Source organism: Callorhinus ursinus, unplaced genomic scaffold, assembly GCF_003265705.2.
Source record: "Callorhinus ursinus isolate GAN/ISIS: 27379988/994484 unplaced genomic scaffold, GSC_fseal_2.0 scaffold52, whole genome shotgun sequence".
In the NCBI taxonomy this organism is placed as follows: Eukaryota; Metazoa; Chordata; class Mammalia; order Carnivora; family Otariidae; genus Callorhinus; species Callorhinus ursinus.
The window spans coordinates 8,551,427-8,566,707 of record NW_027397114.1 but is presented as its reverse complement, the minus strand read 5'-3'; the positions used below and the strand labels follow the sequence as shown (position 1 = coordinate 8,566,707).

At 49.2% G+C, this 15,281-nt stretch overlaps 1 protein-coding gene across 4 annotated transcripts in view; it reads left to right on the top strand.

The window, feature by feature from the left end:
- The window catches only part of IKZF3 (IKAROS family zinc finger 3), an 88,201-nt gene extending 78,749 nt beyond the window's left edge, over positions 1-9,452 (top strand). For all 4 annotated transcript variants that reach the window (XM_073883873.1, XM_025859142.2, XM_025859143.2 and 1 more), the window contains one exon: positions 3,205-9,452. In XM_073883873.1, the coding sequence (XP_073739974.1) occupies positions 3,205-3,908 (704 nt within the window). In that variant the 3' untranslated portion in view covers positions 3,909-9,452. The remainder of the gene's footprint in view (positions 1-3,204) is intronic.
- Positions 9,453-15,281: the final 5,829 nt, after the last annotated feature.

The window sequence follows — 15,281 nt, the reverse complement described above, 5'->3', positions numbered from 1 at the left end:
TTCTGTTGCTTTTTATTGAGTTGCCAAGGCAGGCTGTTTTTCTTTGCAGATTTTTTTCTCTCAGGTATTTGTCTAGAAACTGTCAGGTTGGCCTTAAGGTAGTGTGGATGCAGGACAAATCCATCTTATTCAATTAGATCTTCTAGCTGGTCTTTCTGGCTCCAATTCCTCACTGTTCTGGTCTTACACTTTGCTGTTCCATTAATATTCTGAAAATTACATTTTGACACAAGCCTCCCTTGCTCAAGGGCATGAAGCGGGTTGCTCTTCATTCAAATCTAAATCTTATGGTTGGTCATTCAGAATGCCATCTTTTGATTCTACCACGTGTTAACTTTTTTCAATATCTCCCCAGATCTGGGATGCAAAATGCTAGGAGACCCACAGGGCAAGAAAATTATTTCGTTTTTTAGTTCTCTCTCAATCTTCCTGATTATACCAAGGAAAAAGATTTAGACTTAATTTGGATGTTAGTTTTCTTTCACACTAATCTCACACTTGGTAATCTCTGTTTGTTTTTGTTTTTTGTTTTTTTTTAAGATTTTATTTATTTATTTGACAGAGAGACACAGCGAGAGAGGGAACACAAGCCGTGGGAGTGGGGGAGGGAGAAGCAGGCCTCCTGCCGAGCAGGGAGCCCAATGTGGGGCTCAATCCCAGGACCCCAGGACCATGACCTGAGCCGAAGGCAGATGCTTAACGACTGAGCCACCCAGGCACTCCAGTAATCTCTGTTTTTAACAAAGATTGGGGATCTTGTGTCCAGGTAGTCACAGTATCTGATCAAAACTTAAATAAATCGTTCTGTTTCCTTGTCTTTATTTTTCATAGTTACCTTCTATTTGTGGTGAGTCTAGCTTTCTGTTTATGTTAGTGATAGAAAGTTTACTTAAGAAGCAAATTCATGGGCGCCTGGGTGGCTCAACTGGTTAAACGTCTGCCTTCAGCTCAGGTCATGATCTCAGGGTCCTGGGATCAAGTCCAGCATCAGGCTCCCTGCTCACCGGGAAGTCTGCTTCTCCCTCTGCCCCTCCCCCACCCCTCACCCCTACTCATGTGCTCACACATGCTCTCCCTCTCTCAAAAATAAATAAAAAATCTTAAAAAAAAAAGCAAATTGATTTTAGCAGGAAAAAAAAGAAAATGTGAACTGATTCCAACGAAACAAAACACCCTAACATTTACCAGGTGCTTTCTATGTATCAGGCATTGTTCCAAGCACTTCCCAGTGACCATGGGAGGTAGATACAGTTATTATCCTATTACACATGAGGACACGGAGCCACAGACATGTCAAATAACTTGCCTAAGGTCATGCAACGAGTAACTGATGAGCCAGCGTCAGAGCCAATCCATCTGATCCAAGAACCCATGCACTCAACCACCACACTACCCTGAGGTGTCAGTATTGCAGAATGTGAAGGAATAAGGGAAGGTTGAAAATTCTGTATTTCATACTCCCTGATACAGCTACAGCCAGACCCTCTTACTCTTCCCTGCTCCTGTCCTGCATAGTGCCACTTCTCTGCCTTCAGTCATGCTCCTCCCTCAGTTAGGATGTCTTGTCGACCTCTCTGAAAGTCTAAGTTGTACCAGTACATCAAGACCCTTCTCAAAATCTGTTTTCTACGAATGCTTTCCCTGCCCCAGGTACTCCTGAGTTTTTTGCATTTCCTTAACACTTAAATATACAGGGGCGCCTGGGTGGCTCAGATGGTTGGGTGTCTGCCTTCGGCTCAGGTCATGATCCCAGGGTCCTGGGATCAAGCCCCATAACAGTCTCCCTGCTGAGGGTGGAGCCTGCTTCTCCCTCTTCCTCTGCCTGCCGCTTCCCCTGCTTGTGCTCTCTCTCTCTCTCTCTCAAAATAAATAAATAAAATCTTTAAAAATAAAATAAAATCAAAGGCCCCCACAGAGCAGGGCAGCCCTTTCACAACTTCTAACATTTATTTTTTTCCGATTCCACGGATACAGGTCTTGTTTCTCTCGCACTAGGTTGGAGACACCTCAAGAACAGGAACTGGTTCTTCCAATTCTTTTGTTTTCTTATGTTCTTTCATTATTGGACCCTTTACTGTATGGCAGTGACAGGTTTTGGAACCATAACATGCTTAGGGAGTGTTACAGAAAAGAGGATATGGTTCAGCAAATCTCTCCAGAATCTAGTGTCTACAGAATGAAAAATCATCAGCGATACCTTAGCCTCACTTTCAGTACTTGACACATCCTCCCTGCTTTCTCTTCCTTCTACCAGCCACTCACCACTGAGCACATCTGCCATCACTGCAGACCCTGCTCCTGCCTTCCCTGTGGCCAGAGAGCCTCTGTTTTCTAACACACAACACCCACACGCCCCAAAGGTGGCTAAACTCTGTTTTCAGAATTTCTCAGCAGTTTGACATGAGCAGTAGGAGAGGGTGACCACAAGTAAATTTTTCAGTTAAATGCAGGATGGGTCCTAATGATCACATGTGTATCGATGCAATTTTTCAAGCAAAAGAATAATATACTTTATGAAAGGGACAAAGACCACGATCTTTCAAGAAAGCTTTTCTAAGACTTTGTACATTTGCAGTTCTTTTATTTAAATCTCAGTCTGGTGACGATGTGTTTAAGGATTGGTAAGTTGGAGGTTTGGGGGCTATTTTTTCTGCCTCTGTAGCTGTTTAAAAAGTTGCAGAGGCCAGTGGCTGAGAGTCCCCACTTCTTGCAGCACTTCCGTTCCCCGAGCGCCCTTGTATTACCAGAAAATAACAAGCAAAATAACAGTTTGGGAATTGATTGGGTGTTGAGAGTCCATGGACAGTCGAAGTGCAGAGGTGGCTACGCGCCTGCACAGTGGTAGCTTCCTGGCTCCCTGCAAACCCTGCCCTGGGGTCCTCTCGCTTCTTTTTCTCTGCTTTTCTCCAGCACTCCCCTCTGACGTGAGCAGTGGAAACAGCTCACGTTGTAGCCTCAACTCATCAACATCTCTGACTCTCCCTTTTACCTGCTGGCTTAATTTATTTTGACTGTCCAAATGTGTGCTGTCAGCCACTGTCCCTTGAGACTGTCCCCAGCACCGAATGGAACCATCCTGCCTGGGCTGGGTGTTCTTAAGCAGGCCCCATGTCTTTCCTCCCTTTTCAAGGCCTCTGGAAAATCATTTTACAAACTCTGCCTTTGTGTTCTTCCTCTTGTAATTGTTTCTTTCACTTGTTCTAGGTGAGAAGCGCCACTGCTTTGATGTCAACTATAATCCCAGCTATATGTACGAGAAAGAGAGTGAGATAATACAGACCCGGATGATGGACCAAGCCATCAATAATGCCATCAGCTATCTTGGTGCCGAAGCCCTGCGCCCCTTGGTCCAGACCCCACCTGCTCCCACCTCAGAGATGGTTCCAGTTATCAGCAGCATGTATCCCATAGCCCTCACCCGTGCCGAGATGCCAAATGGTGCCCCCCAGGACCTAGAAAAGAAGAATATCCACCTGCCAGAGAAGAGCCTGCCTTCTGAAAGAGGCCTCTCCCCCAACAATAGTGGCCATGACTCCACGGACACTGATAGCAACCATGAAGAACGCCAGAATCACATCTACCAGCAAAATCACATGGTCCCCCCTAGGGCCCGCAATGGGATGCCACTTCTGAAGGAGGTCCCCCGCTCTTATGAACTCCTCAAGCCCCCACCCATCTGTCCAAGAGACTCCATCAAAGTGATCAACAAAGAAGGGGAGGTGATGGATGTGTATCGCTGTGACCACTGTCGAGTCCTCTTCCTGGATTATGTGATGTTCACTATTCACATGGGTTGCCACGGCTTTCGTGACCCTTTTGAGTGTAACATGTGTGGGTATCGAAGCCATGATCGGTATGAATTCTCTTCTCACATAGCCAGAGGGGAGCACAGAGCCATGCTGAAGTGAACATCTGGTCCCAGAGATGATTGACGTCTGAGTATTCGACATCAGTTGTAAAAACCAACACCCCACCTAACAAGTTATTCTCCGAACAAACTCAGTTCCGAACTCCTCTCCATACCATTCTTAGTGTCCAAAGGGTCATGTTCACATGGGCAAAAGGGAAACGCTGTCTTCATTCAGAAATTGTTTGCAGATATATCATGTTATCATTTTTGTGAAACATTTGTTTTCTCATCAGGGACTTGAATTTTTATGATATTTAAAAGCCAATGAAGTCTTTGGTCATTATCTTTTGCAGCAATGGAACAGGCGGTCCTTGGAGTTTGTTGCCAGTCAAAAGAGTCCCCCAGTTGTGCTGCATGAGACATTCTTTCTGAGATACGTCCGTGGAAAAGCCTTTTGGTCATACGCCAGTTCCACAAAGAAGAGCTCACCAGCTAACCTCACTGGGAAGCCACACCCTTCTGCACTTAACACAGGCTGGAAGTCTAGGATATAATCTCCTCATCCCAAATTAGAGTCTAATAGTAAGGAAAAGAACAGCCATAAAATAAGTATCTGTTATCAGTTACTGAAGACGCCAGTCTCCAAGCATCAGACCCATTTCTTATCACACAATGAAAAAAAAAATCAAGTCATTTGATCTACCCTTTTACCCTCCCATAGCAATTAAAAAGCTGCTTTGGGTTAAACCAGTCATCATAGGAGAAATTCTATACCAGAAGAACTAATGGTTTTAAACATAAACCATAACTGAAACTCCACAAAGTTGTCTGCTATGGCATCTATGTTCTGTGATCAAGACTGGCAGAACTGGACTCTGAGGGGGAGATGGTTTAGCAGCACCCCGGGAGGAGGGGGGGAGAGCTACTTGAAAGTTCTTGGTCTCCTTCATGGAGCATTAGTATACAGACCTAAAGCAAACTTGCTGATGATTTTTTTTGACAGAAAACAACCAAACAATCCAAAAAGCATGAACTATTCTCCCCCTCCCCACAGGAGCTTCCTGAAGAAGTAAGGAGGGGCGCACCTCTGCTGACAGGTTCTCCGTGATCAAGCTGGGTGGATTTTTCTCCCCATTTTAAGTGGAGCTGCTGTATGCCAGGAAGATTCCTGAAAGTCAGATCTTGGTCCTGCAGATGTATTGGGCAGCTTTGTAGTTAATTATGAGAGACATGCTCTCAAGGAAAAGTGCAGGGATAATTGTAAAATTAGTACTGCAGTAGGGGGTCCCAAAATCTGTTTGTGAATTCCATATTGGCTGCTAATTAGCTATATGACTTTGGGCAAATCACTAAACTCTTAAAACTGAGTTTCTTCAACCTTAAAATAAGAGTTGGGCTTAGACACTCTCTAAGGTCCCTTCCAGCTTAAAATTTATGTGATTTATGCTGTAACCCCAGTTATCTTTTAAGCCTTTTAATGCATGGGCATCAAGCAGGAGAATATGGATATGAATACCTGTTTCACATTTCTTTGGTGTGCAAATGGTAGTGTTAAATTTTTCCTTTAACCACTGAGTCATGAATGTGAAGAGGATGGTGGGGAGGAACAAAAACAGGAAGGTATTTTGATCTTGCCCCAAAGTGTACACACAAAGTGGCACCTGCAGCTGCTTTGCCAAAGCCTTTTTTTTTTTTTCCTTTTTAAGAACTGGTGTTAGCGAAAATAAACTCTGCTTCCAGGGACAACTTCATGGAACCTATTTACAAATGAAGAGTAGTTTTGCGCACATTTCTACCAGAGTCAAGAATCCCCAGTTCCTGTTAGATTCGCATTTTATGTATCTGCCTTGGTATTTCGAAAGGGCTTAGGCATTAGACTCAAACTCAACTAATTTATGTGCTGCCAGTAATTAAAATGTTCCGCCTCAGACTGCACAAATGGCTTATCCTTCTTTGTAGCATGGCGTCTGTCTCAGGAAAAAAGATTTTGTGAAATTCCGTGGTAACAGTCCCAACATGTTTGAGATTTCGGCTAAAAGACTAGATGTATTTCAGTGCATAGTCTTCAGCATTTTGCTGTTTCCGTAATCCTAGACTCCAAGCCACGCCAGGTTACTGACACCCACTGTGGCAGAGGGGCTGCTTATTATACTCTTGAAATGCCATACATCTTGTTGACTTTCAGGGGACAAAAGAAAGAGCATTTGGAAGCAAGAATTAGTTGGAGAGAAAGCTGGGGAAAGCAAGCATTTCCAACAGATTAGTGGGAAAGTCTTTCTGAAGAAACCAGCTTTGGCACCTTAAGATAGTGAAAGAGGCCCACCCAATGACCTGGGGACTTTTTTGAAGACATGACCCTCATTTTCCCTGTGACTAACAGGTTTTCTGAATGATTTTCATTCTTCTGAGGTCAGTTTTCTAAGTGGGATGACCACTCACAAATGCTACTTTCACTGTAGCATTCTGGGCCTGGATTGGGGCACACCAAGTCCAGAGAAAGTTTATATGTGCAAACTCCACATTTGTAAATTGTAAAGTTGAACCAGGTAGTATGTAGTGGTTGCCACCACACTGGTAAAGATTTCCTTCTGTAGGCACCCCTTATACCAATAAATGCCCCTTCCCCTTGCTGGGGGTGTGGGGGGAGAGGGTGAAGGAGAATCTTAGCACAATCGCTTAGAGAGAGGGGCAGAGTCAGGATTCACAACCGACCATGCTGGACAGTGAGGTCCTGCAGCAGCTTCAGACAGCACATTTCCTTTCTCAGTCAGAGTCCCTCTGACATGCGCCTTGTAGGTCTGATCTGTCCATCATTTCCCACCACACACCCAGGAGGCCACAATCCAGGGGAACAACCAACCCCACGAAAAGTTCCCTTGCAGCCAAGGTGACAGAATTGGGGTAAGGGGGAAAGGGAAGAGAACTGGCTCTCCAGATGTTCCTCATCACCCCACTTGAATTGTTGCACAGGTATTTCCTACTGGCAGAGAACTAAACAGAAGTGTCTCTTCCATTACCCTCCACCACCACCACCAGGGGAAGAAAAGATATTGATAAATCCACCAGCCTTTAGCTTCCCTAAGTCATTCTCCCCAAAAGATACTTGCCTTGACACAGATAAGCTAACTAATCTTATGCCTTATTACCCATTCTGAGCTGTTCCTGACTCAGCTTCTGACTTTGTCAGTGACAACATTTCTCAGCTTTTTAAGGCAGCGCTTAACATTTCGCTAGGCCCATACTCACAGTGGCCCAGATATAAAGTGACCTCAGATTTCTTTTGCAAAGAAAAACACAAAATTTTGCTTAGTTGAAACACTGTGTTACGAACAAATCTCACACCAACATAAGGTTTTTCCAAGTAGTCTCTGTATCACTGTTCTTATTCTCCTCCTCTGCTTTTTCCCCTCTGCTAAATGTGAGGTTTACCATGTTTTAAAGGAAAAAGCAGTATTGCTGATACATATCCCAGCACAGGCAGTAAGACTGTAATGGAAATGTTAAATGCTTAGAGTCCTAACTTTAAAGTGTACCCCACAGGGAACTGGTCTGTTGGTCTCTAGTGGAGATTTGGAAACTCGAGGCCACTCAAGATTTGAATCCTCAGAGATAGCCAAGCTCTTTCACAAAGACTTGGAATTGAGATTTATGAGCTCAAGAAAAGAAAGTGGAGTGAGGAAAATCTTGTCCTAGAAAATACCATCAGGCTATGCGGAAGAAGATGAGAGATACACAATGATATGTCTTCTCTTTTAAAGAATTGGGAGCTAGTTTTATGCTCAGTATAGATCAGAGACTCTCTCTCTTTAGGCAGAATTCAGAAAAACAGAATGGATTTGGGACTTAAGTGCCTGTAAAGAATACAATTTTGGCCTGAAACCAAAGGCTAGACCCGGGCCACCATAGGAAAAGGATTCTGTTCTCCAAAGCGAAAGGACTGAATGTTCTGTGAATGACCAGTGAACCCAGAGCTGGGCACTGCTGCCTCTAAAGACCATGGACTCAGAAGAGCCTGCAAGAGAAGTGTAGGCTTTCGACTTGTGTGAGCTCAGAACATAAGACTATAGCTCCATTCACCCAAGCTGTAGATAGTGTGTACCCCACCATGCTGTCAACATTAGATAAACAGGTCTTTGCACTTTGAAAAAGTTGAATGCAAGTTTCCTCTGAATATTACAAGACTGGACTGTCATATACATTGATGTTGACTGAGCTGTCATTTGAAAATGGAATGTTAATGTCTTGATTAAAAAATGTAAGGACATAGTGTCTACTTCCTGAGGCTGTTACGAGGTTTTATGTAATTTTGTCTATGGGATGATGTTACTTGGGGGGGGGGTGGATGGTTACAAATTTTCCACTCTATGTATTGTATGTGGATTTAAAGACATGGAGATATTCAAAGGCCATAATAGGACCATGATTCAGTAATTCAGTAGCCAGTGGAGGCCTCTGATCTCTAGCACACAGTTTCCTTCATCTTATTTTAATGTGTGAAAGTAAAGAATATGCTGACAATTAGAACAATACAAGTGAACCTCATGCTAAAGACACTTCATGGCATTGCAGCCAGGGAAGTAGGAATGGCTTTGCTCCCTCCCTGTCTCATGAGCTCTCAATTATTAACTCCCTGAGTAACTTAGAGTCTCCTCAAATGGTCCATTTGTCTCTTGACCATCTGTTGTCCATCTCCCTCTTGATACTCTAGAAAGCCTGGAGAGCATTCCATAATGTCACCCACCTCTTCACAAGCCTGTGGGGCCTAGCTTCTGAAGTTGCTTTGCTTCTTCCTCTCCTAAAAAGACTGAGAACAAACATTTTAAAATATTAGGAAAATGGGGCAGCCTTAAAAATGATCCCATTGCCAGTGACTCATTTATACAAGGACTTTTCCAGGTTAGCAGACAAAACCCTTTTTGGATGGGCCTGCTTCTGTGGGTTCACAGAAAACCAAATTACTGTGGGTTGCAAAGAATTAGCAGGTCATTTGAAAAGCAGACATCCCTTCACCCAGACTGTGGTTTTGCATGCTCAGGTTCTCAGTCTATGAGCTTTGGTGAGGGATCATTTTGGCTACTGGAAAAACCATAGGTTATTTTTAATTTCTGGTTGCCAAAACCACCACACATGTGGTCTGTAGATGACCCTTATCTGCAGAATGACGGGGGAAGAAGGGAACCTGGTTTGGGGGTTCACGGGGGCTCAGGGTGACCTTCCCCCCAGGAGGAAGGGAGGGAGCCCTTGCCGAGTGGTTTTGTCACGGCCTGTGCTCATAGCATTCTCATCTGGGTTTCTCAGAAATGCCCTCCCTGCCCAGCAGTGACCTTCCCTCTTAACTCCTATTGAGTTTTACCCAGAGTCCAACCATTTGGAGCACTGTAAGGTGTAAAGACTTTGTAAAGACTGTTTAAAGAAAGTCAGCTTCTGAAATGTAGCAATGCTAACCTTGCCAGAACCATAATGAGTGCATTGTCACGTCAAAAAAACAAACAACAAAACAAAACAAAACAAAAAACCCTGCTGATAGTTTTCAAGGTTTCTTTATCATGTTTGATTTTTACACTGAAAAATAAAAAAAAAAATACTGGTGTGTTTAAAATTAGTCATTGTGCATGCCTATCATTTGTAGTTGTCAGAAAATGGAAGGGTTTAATTCTGCCTCTAGGACTGTTTTCTTAATTTAGCCCCTCTGGCTGTTTCTTAAAGTCTAAGTACCAAGGTAAATGAAATTATCAGCGAAATAAGGCATCTGTTCTGATGCTTTGCTGAGCCTGCCATTGGCATCCTGTTGCTGGCTCCCATACTCCTAGAGTAGGGTTCTGGTTCCACTGGCCCTTAGTTCACTAAGGGGACCCGAGGAAGCTATGGACTGGATTTGGCAGGATCAACACTGCAGGGTCTCCCAGTTCCAAGACACAACTTTGCCCTTGCTCCCAGCAGGGGTTCTCTCTAGAAGATAGGCAAGTCCCAGCTTTTTCACCTCTGGGGTCTCAGAAACATCCAAGTTTCTTGGGAATTTGGGAAATTCAAGTGCAGTCACTAAACTCGGCCACACTTACCTTTTTTCTTTTTTACTTTTTTTAAAAGATTTTTAGTAATCTCTACACCCAATTTGGGGCTCAAACTTACAACCCCAAGATCAAGAGTCACATGCTCTACTGACTGAGCTAGCCAGGTGCCCCAGCTGCATTTAAATATAGTCTTAAGTGGGGGCGCCTGGGTGGCTCAGTCGTTAAGCGTCTGCTTTCCGCTCAGGTCATGATCCCAGGCTCCTGGGATTGAGCCCAGCATCGGGCTCCCTGCTCAGCGGGAAGCCTGCTTCTCCCTCTCCCACTCCCCCTGCTTGTGTTCCCTCTCTTGCTGTGTCTCTCTCTGTCAAATAAATAAATAAAATCTCCAAGAAGGAAGGAAGGGAGGAAGGAAGGAAGGAAGAAAGAAAAAGTCTTAAGATACTTGGAGGCCCAAACCTAAGGTGTTGAGGAGAAAGTCCTAGGAGAATGGCATAGAGATTATTCAGCTTTCTCCCTGTCTTGGTTATCTTCTGTTCTCTCTTAGAATACGACAGTAAAGAGTCTAGGAGGTGATCTGGCTTTCCGCTCAGCATCTTCCAAAACACCTTCCCTTTCCTCTTTGTGAGAGAGGCAGGAGGAAGCCATTTCTGAAGTTTAGGATTAGCAAAGGTGGAGCCAGCTTGGTGGCAGCTTCCTCTGGCTCTCTGCTCAGCAGCATCTCCTCCCTGCAGCGCCAGACTGGAGGCCCTCCAGCAGGTTTTGCCATCTCGGCACTGAGGGCAGGGAGAGAGGAATTGTGTAGCAGCCTGCCTTTGTATTACAACAGTAAATACATTGCCAAGCGGCCTCTGGGTAGCTGAGTCTCAGCCTTAGAATGGTATGTGGCCTTCCTCCTCCCCACTCCCTCCCCAAAGCAGAAGCAGCTTGGAGAGAAAGGGAGACCAGGAAACCTGATCCTATTTGCCAGGGAGCAGCGGAGAGAGCTCTGGGGCTCGCTGGTGCTGGGCTCGGGGCTGGATGGGCTTCCAGCCTTCCTTTCCTAATTCCTGGGAACTAATGTGACACTTCAGAGGGTAGTGGGCCTAACAGGGGAGGCCACCCCACACCTGCACACTCTTCCTCCCCCTCCCCATCACTCAACACAACCAGGCCAATCACACAGAATGCGGTGCCCAAACCTCCACCTGCAGGCAACTGCCATCCAAGGGCAAGCAGGGGACAAGGACCTGTGTCCCTTCCCTCACCTCCCATTCCCTAGCACCCAGAGTTTGAGGAAAAGTGGAGATGAGAGCTCCGGGAAGGCCAGGAACCCTGAGGGATGGTGGAGGAGCGCATGGGGCCCAGGACACGGGTTCGGGCTGCAGAGCATTCCCAGTCAGACGGTTGTTTGCATAAAAGCCAAAAGCCACTGCACCTGGGGTGGGGAGGCCCTCTGGGGAGGTACTCCCTGGCTTAGGGGAGAGGGGGAAGGAAGGTGTCATGGAAAGTCCCTGAAGGACACGGGGTGTTGAATCTGCTGCGGTTTTGTTAACTCTGTCTTGACCTGTGAAGTAGGCAGCTGCCTCCCTTCCCCCCAAATAACAGAGCTTCCCCCAGAAGAATGTGAATATACCCAAGGAAAGAGCACTGCAGTGGAAAGTATGGAGGTTAGAGGGCCTGTGGGTGATGTAAGCTGCCCCCCCTTCCCCAGGACTGATGGGGCAGGAAGCCCTAAAGCAGTCTTTTCCCATCACCTCGCCTCCCCCCTGCCCCCGGCCCCCTGGCCCAGAAGAGCTGCCTAGTCAAATAAACCACAGCCCTGGGGGTGGCTGGTGGGAACTAAGGGGGCAGATGCCACCTCCTCCCCAGGCTTGTCCTTCCACCAGGTCAATCCCCACCCCACCCCACCGTCACTGGAATTAGTCTCAGCACCTCAACCTCCCTGTCACTCACAGACCCTCCCCACCCTCCCCAGACTGGGGCCACGGCGGGCACGTGGGCGGGGGCAGACAGAGTCAAGGAATCCAGCAAAGCTCTGAAGTCTCAGTAGAGCCTGGTGCAGACTCCAGCTGGCTTCCAACCCCAGCCCTGCCACTCTCTGGGTGACCCTGGGCACTTTCATTTCCCTCTCTGGGCCTTAATATTTCCCTGGAACTGGATCTCTGAAGTTCCTTCCAACTGAGACGAAGCCTGGCCTCAACCCCATGGCTCCAGCCAGGCCTTTCCTCTAATTCTTCCTTCTCCCCCACCACCCTCGGGCACTGACAGGGAGGTGGGGCGCTGGAGCAAGGGTTAGGGCGGCCTATGATTTTCCCAAGTGGTCGCGTTCTAAACCATTCTATGAAATTCCAATCCTGGCACCCAGGTGTGTGGGGCACGGGGAGGTGACAGTGGAATCGTGGCCTCGGAATATGGGCACGGAGGCTGGGTCTGAACTCCCGGCCTCGGCCTCGCTCAGGTTCTCTTAATTCTGCGTGGACTCAGACACCTGATTCCCGGGTCGGGATGCCCAGGCGAGAAAAGCGAAGGCCTGGCGGAGGGGGAAGGGGTGCGGTGCGAGGTGGGAGCTGAGGGGGGGTGTGAGGGGAGGGGCAGCTGCACTTCTGAGAAACAGCTCGGCGTCTCAGCAGCCCGCAGCCTAACCCCCTGCCTGCGGCTTCACAGCTCGCTCCTCCTGCCGCCCACGCCGCTCGGGGCCTCTCCGGGGGTCGGCAGCCCCCGCGGAGGCGGCGGCTGCTGGGGAGGAGCGGCAGCTCGGGGGACAGCGGAGTGGAACCCATGGCGTTGGGGGGTGGGGGAGTGGAAAATGCAGGGAGGCGTGGGGCGCGTGACACCCCGGGAGTAAAAAGTCATCCCTCCCCCGGGGTCCCGAAGGCCAGCCCTCGGCACGCCTGTGTGTCTCCAACCCCCCCCCAGCTCCACCCCTCCACCCCAGATGCTCTCCCATCACACCGGGGTAGGATCCAGAAGTGAAACTGCTCCGGGTCACAGCCCAGCGCCGCCGCTCTGCCCCGCCCCGCCCTTCCGGGCACTGCAGCCCCGCAGGATCTCCCAGCGCTCCGGCGACTGCCGAGGAGGAAACTGGGGGAGGGGAAGGGGAAGTGCCCCCGCGGGGCAGTCTGCAGAGCGCGGCCTTCTCCCTTGGGGGTGCCCGCTCGTAACCACTAGTGGGAACCTCGAGAGGCGTCGACCTTCACAGCGGGAACCGAGCGGCGGCGCCTGCACTCCCCGGCACGGCCACTGGGTGTCACTGCCGTCGCGCGGCTGGGAGGCTCGGGCGCCGTCGGCAGGCGGGGGCGCGGGTCCCGGGGAACCCGAGCGCCCGGCCCGCGGCGCCTACGAGGTCCTGCCTGGCCTTCGCCGTCCAGGCCCCGCGAAGTTTGGCTGCGGCGCTCGGACCTCGCTCCCCGCCTGGCGTCTGGGGGCCCGCGGCCCACCAATTCGAGGGGAGAACAACCTAACCCCGTGCCTCGCGAAGGACGGGCCCATGGCTGTGGCTCCACGCGAGCCTCCTTCCGTGGGGACAGGGGACCGAGGCGCGTACTCTGCGGCCCCGAAGCGCGCCCCCTGGCGAAACGGGCCGGCCTTCCCCCGCGCCCGCAGCCCCTCGACGGCTCGGCGCCCTTAAGTCCAGCCAGGTGGGTGGTTGGGGGTGGGGGGGAGCCGAAGGGCGGGCGGCGGGGGCAGAGCGACTGCGGGATCCTCACTCCGTCTCCTGATCTCGCCTTACTCGTGCCGCCGCCCTTCCCCAGCCCCCAGCTCGTCCCTTAGATGTGCGGGACACGGTGGCTCAGCTTGGAAGAAGAGAACCAAAAGGTGGGAACCTGTATCGGGACTGATGGGTGTAAGAGGTCTGGGAGCAAGAAGATGCCCTGGAATCCTTTGGAAAATCGCGGTAGTGTCTGGTAGGAATACCCACTTCTGTCACGTCCTGGATCTAATTGGGGGCGCGGGGTGTGCAGGTCATTGCAGAGGAATACGTCTTTGGCGGCAGTCCTGGGGAGGTGCAGGTGGCCTCCCAATCTCCCTCAGTCTCCCCTAAACCACTCCAAAATACACCCAATCCAAGTAAAAACAAACTGCCCACCATGAAAACGCAGCCCTAACTAAACAGTCCCCCCAGGTACCCAGCAGAGAAAAACCTGCCTCTTCCGTGGAGCAGATGCAGCCCTCCAATAGGGGCGCTAGCTTCCGTCACAGTTCGCCCCACAAGGGATTGAATTTCAGACCTTAATCCATCTCAGCCCAGATAGTACCCCCCCACTTCCTAACACCCCTACCTGTATGGAGATCATGGAGAACCCCTGGGGAACAGCCTCAGCCCCCAGGATCACCCATTCTGTGGCTCTAGACTCCAGTCTGCATCATCCAACTTCCCCAAGATCCCAATGTCTTTTCCCTCCTTGCTCAACTCCCTACCCCAGCTGGAAGCTCAGAATCCTCTGTCCTAAGAGGCCACACTGTGCACCTCACTCCCCAAGCCCCAGAGCTAAGGTTCTGCCAACAGCACAGGACATGAAATCAAACTCTGTCACAGACCCTACCTCTGTGCAAGTTGGGCCAACCAACCCCTGACCTCTCTGGGCCCTCTTTTCTGTCTGCTAGATCAGGTCAGTCCTATAGTAGCGGAAGCCTTTTTTCCAACTATACCATGAAGCCGAACTCCCAGATATAAAGGCAACCCCACCCCAACCTGCCCCCCAACTCCTGCTGTAACCCTTGGACTACAGGAAGCCAGTAGAAAACTGCTTATGTAGACAATCTGGAAGAAAGGATCCTTCCGAACGGCCTTGGTCTCTCTTGCCTGTCTCCTTTTCTTCTTCCCTCCCTCCCTCCTCAGGGTGCCTGGCACTGAGCACAAGGAAGGAACCAGGCAGGATCACTGACCCAATGTTGAACTCTCCACTGGCACCAGGAGGCCCTCCACCCATGAACTTGGAGGCTGTGTAGATTTCACTGAACAGGATGTCTGGGGATCAGGGAGAGCATCAATTATCCAGAGTTTTATCTGTCTGGATGTCCCACCTAAGGCATCCTAAGGGAGGTGGGCGTCCCTAGAATCATGCCCACCTGTTCTCAAAGTCCAGAAAGTTGGCAGCAGCCCTCCCTGCCCTCCACACTTGACCAGGCAGGGAGGTCAGCCTTGTGGCCACCTCCTCCTACAGGACCGTGGTGCTGCCAAGGACAACTATATACCCTGGCACCAGGCTCACAGCAGTCATTCTAGCCCCAGGAGCTGGTGTCTAGGATGAGCTACAGACCATTTAGGGCCAGCCCCCCTGGAATTGGGCTCTGTGTCACTCTCTCTCAATGCCTGGGTCCTCCTCGGGGAGATGACAGGGAATTTTCTTTTTTCTTTTCCAAGGTCTTTTTCTGATTTCTGAAATGTTCTTTAATAAGCACATACACTTTTGGGGCACCTGGGTGGCCCAGTTGGTTAA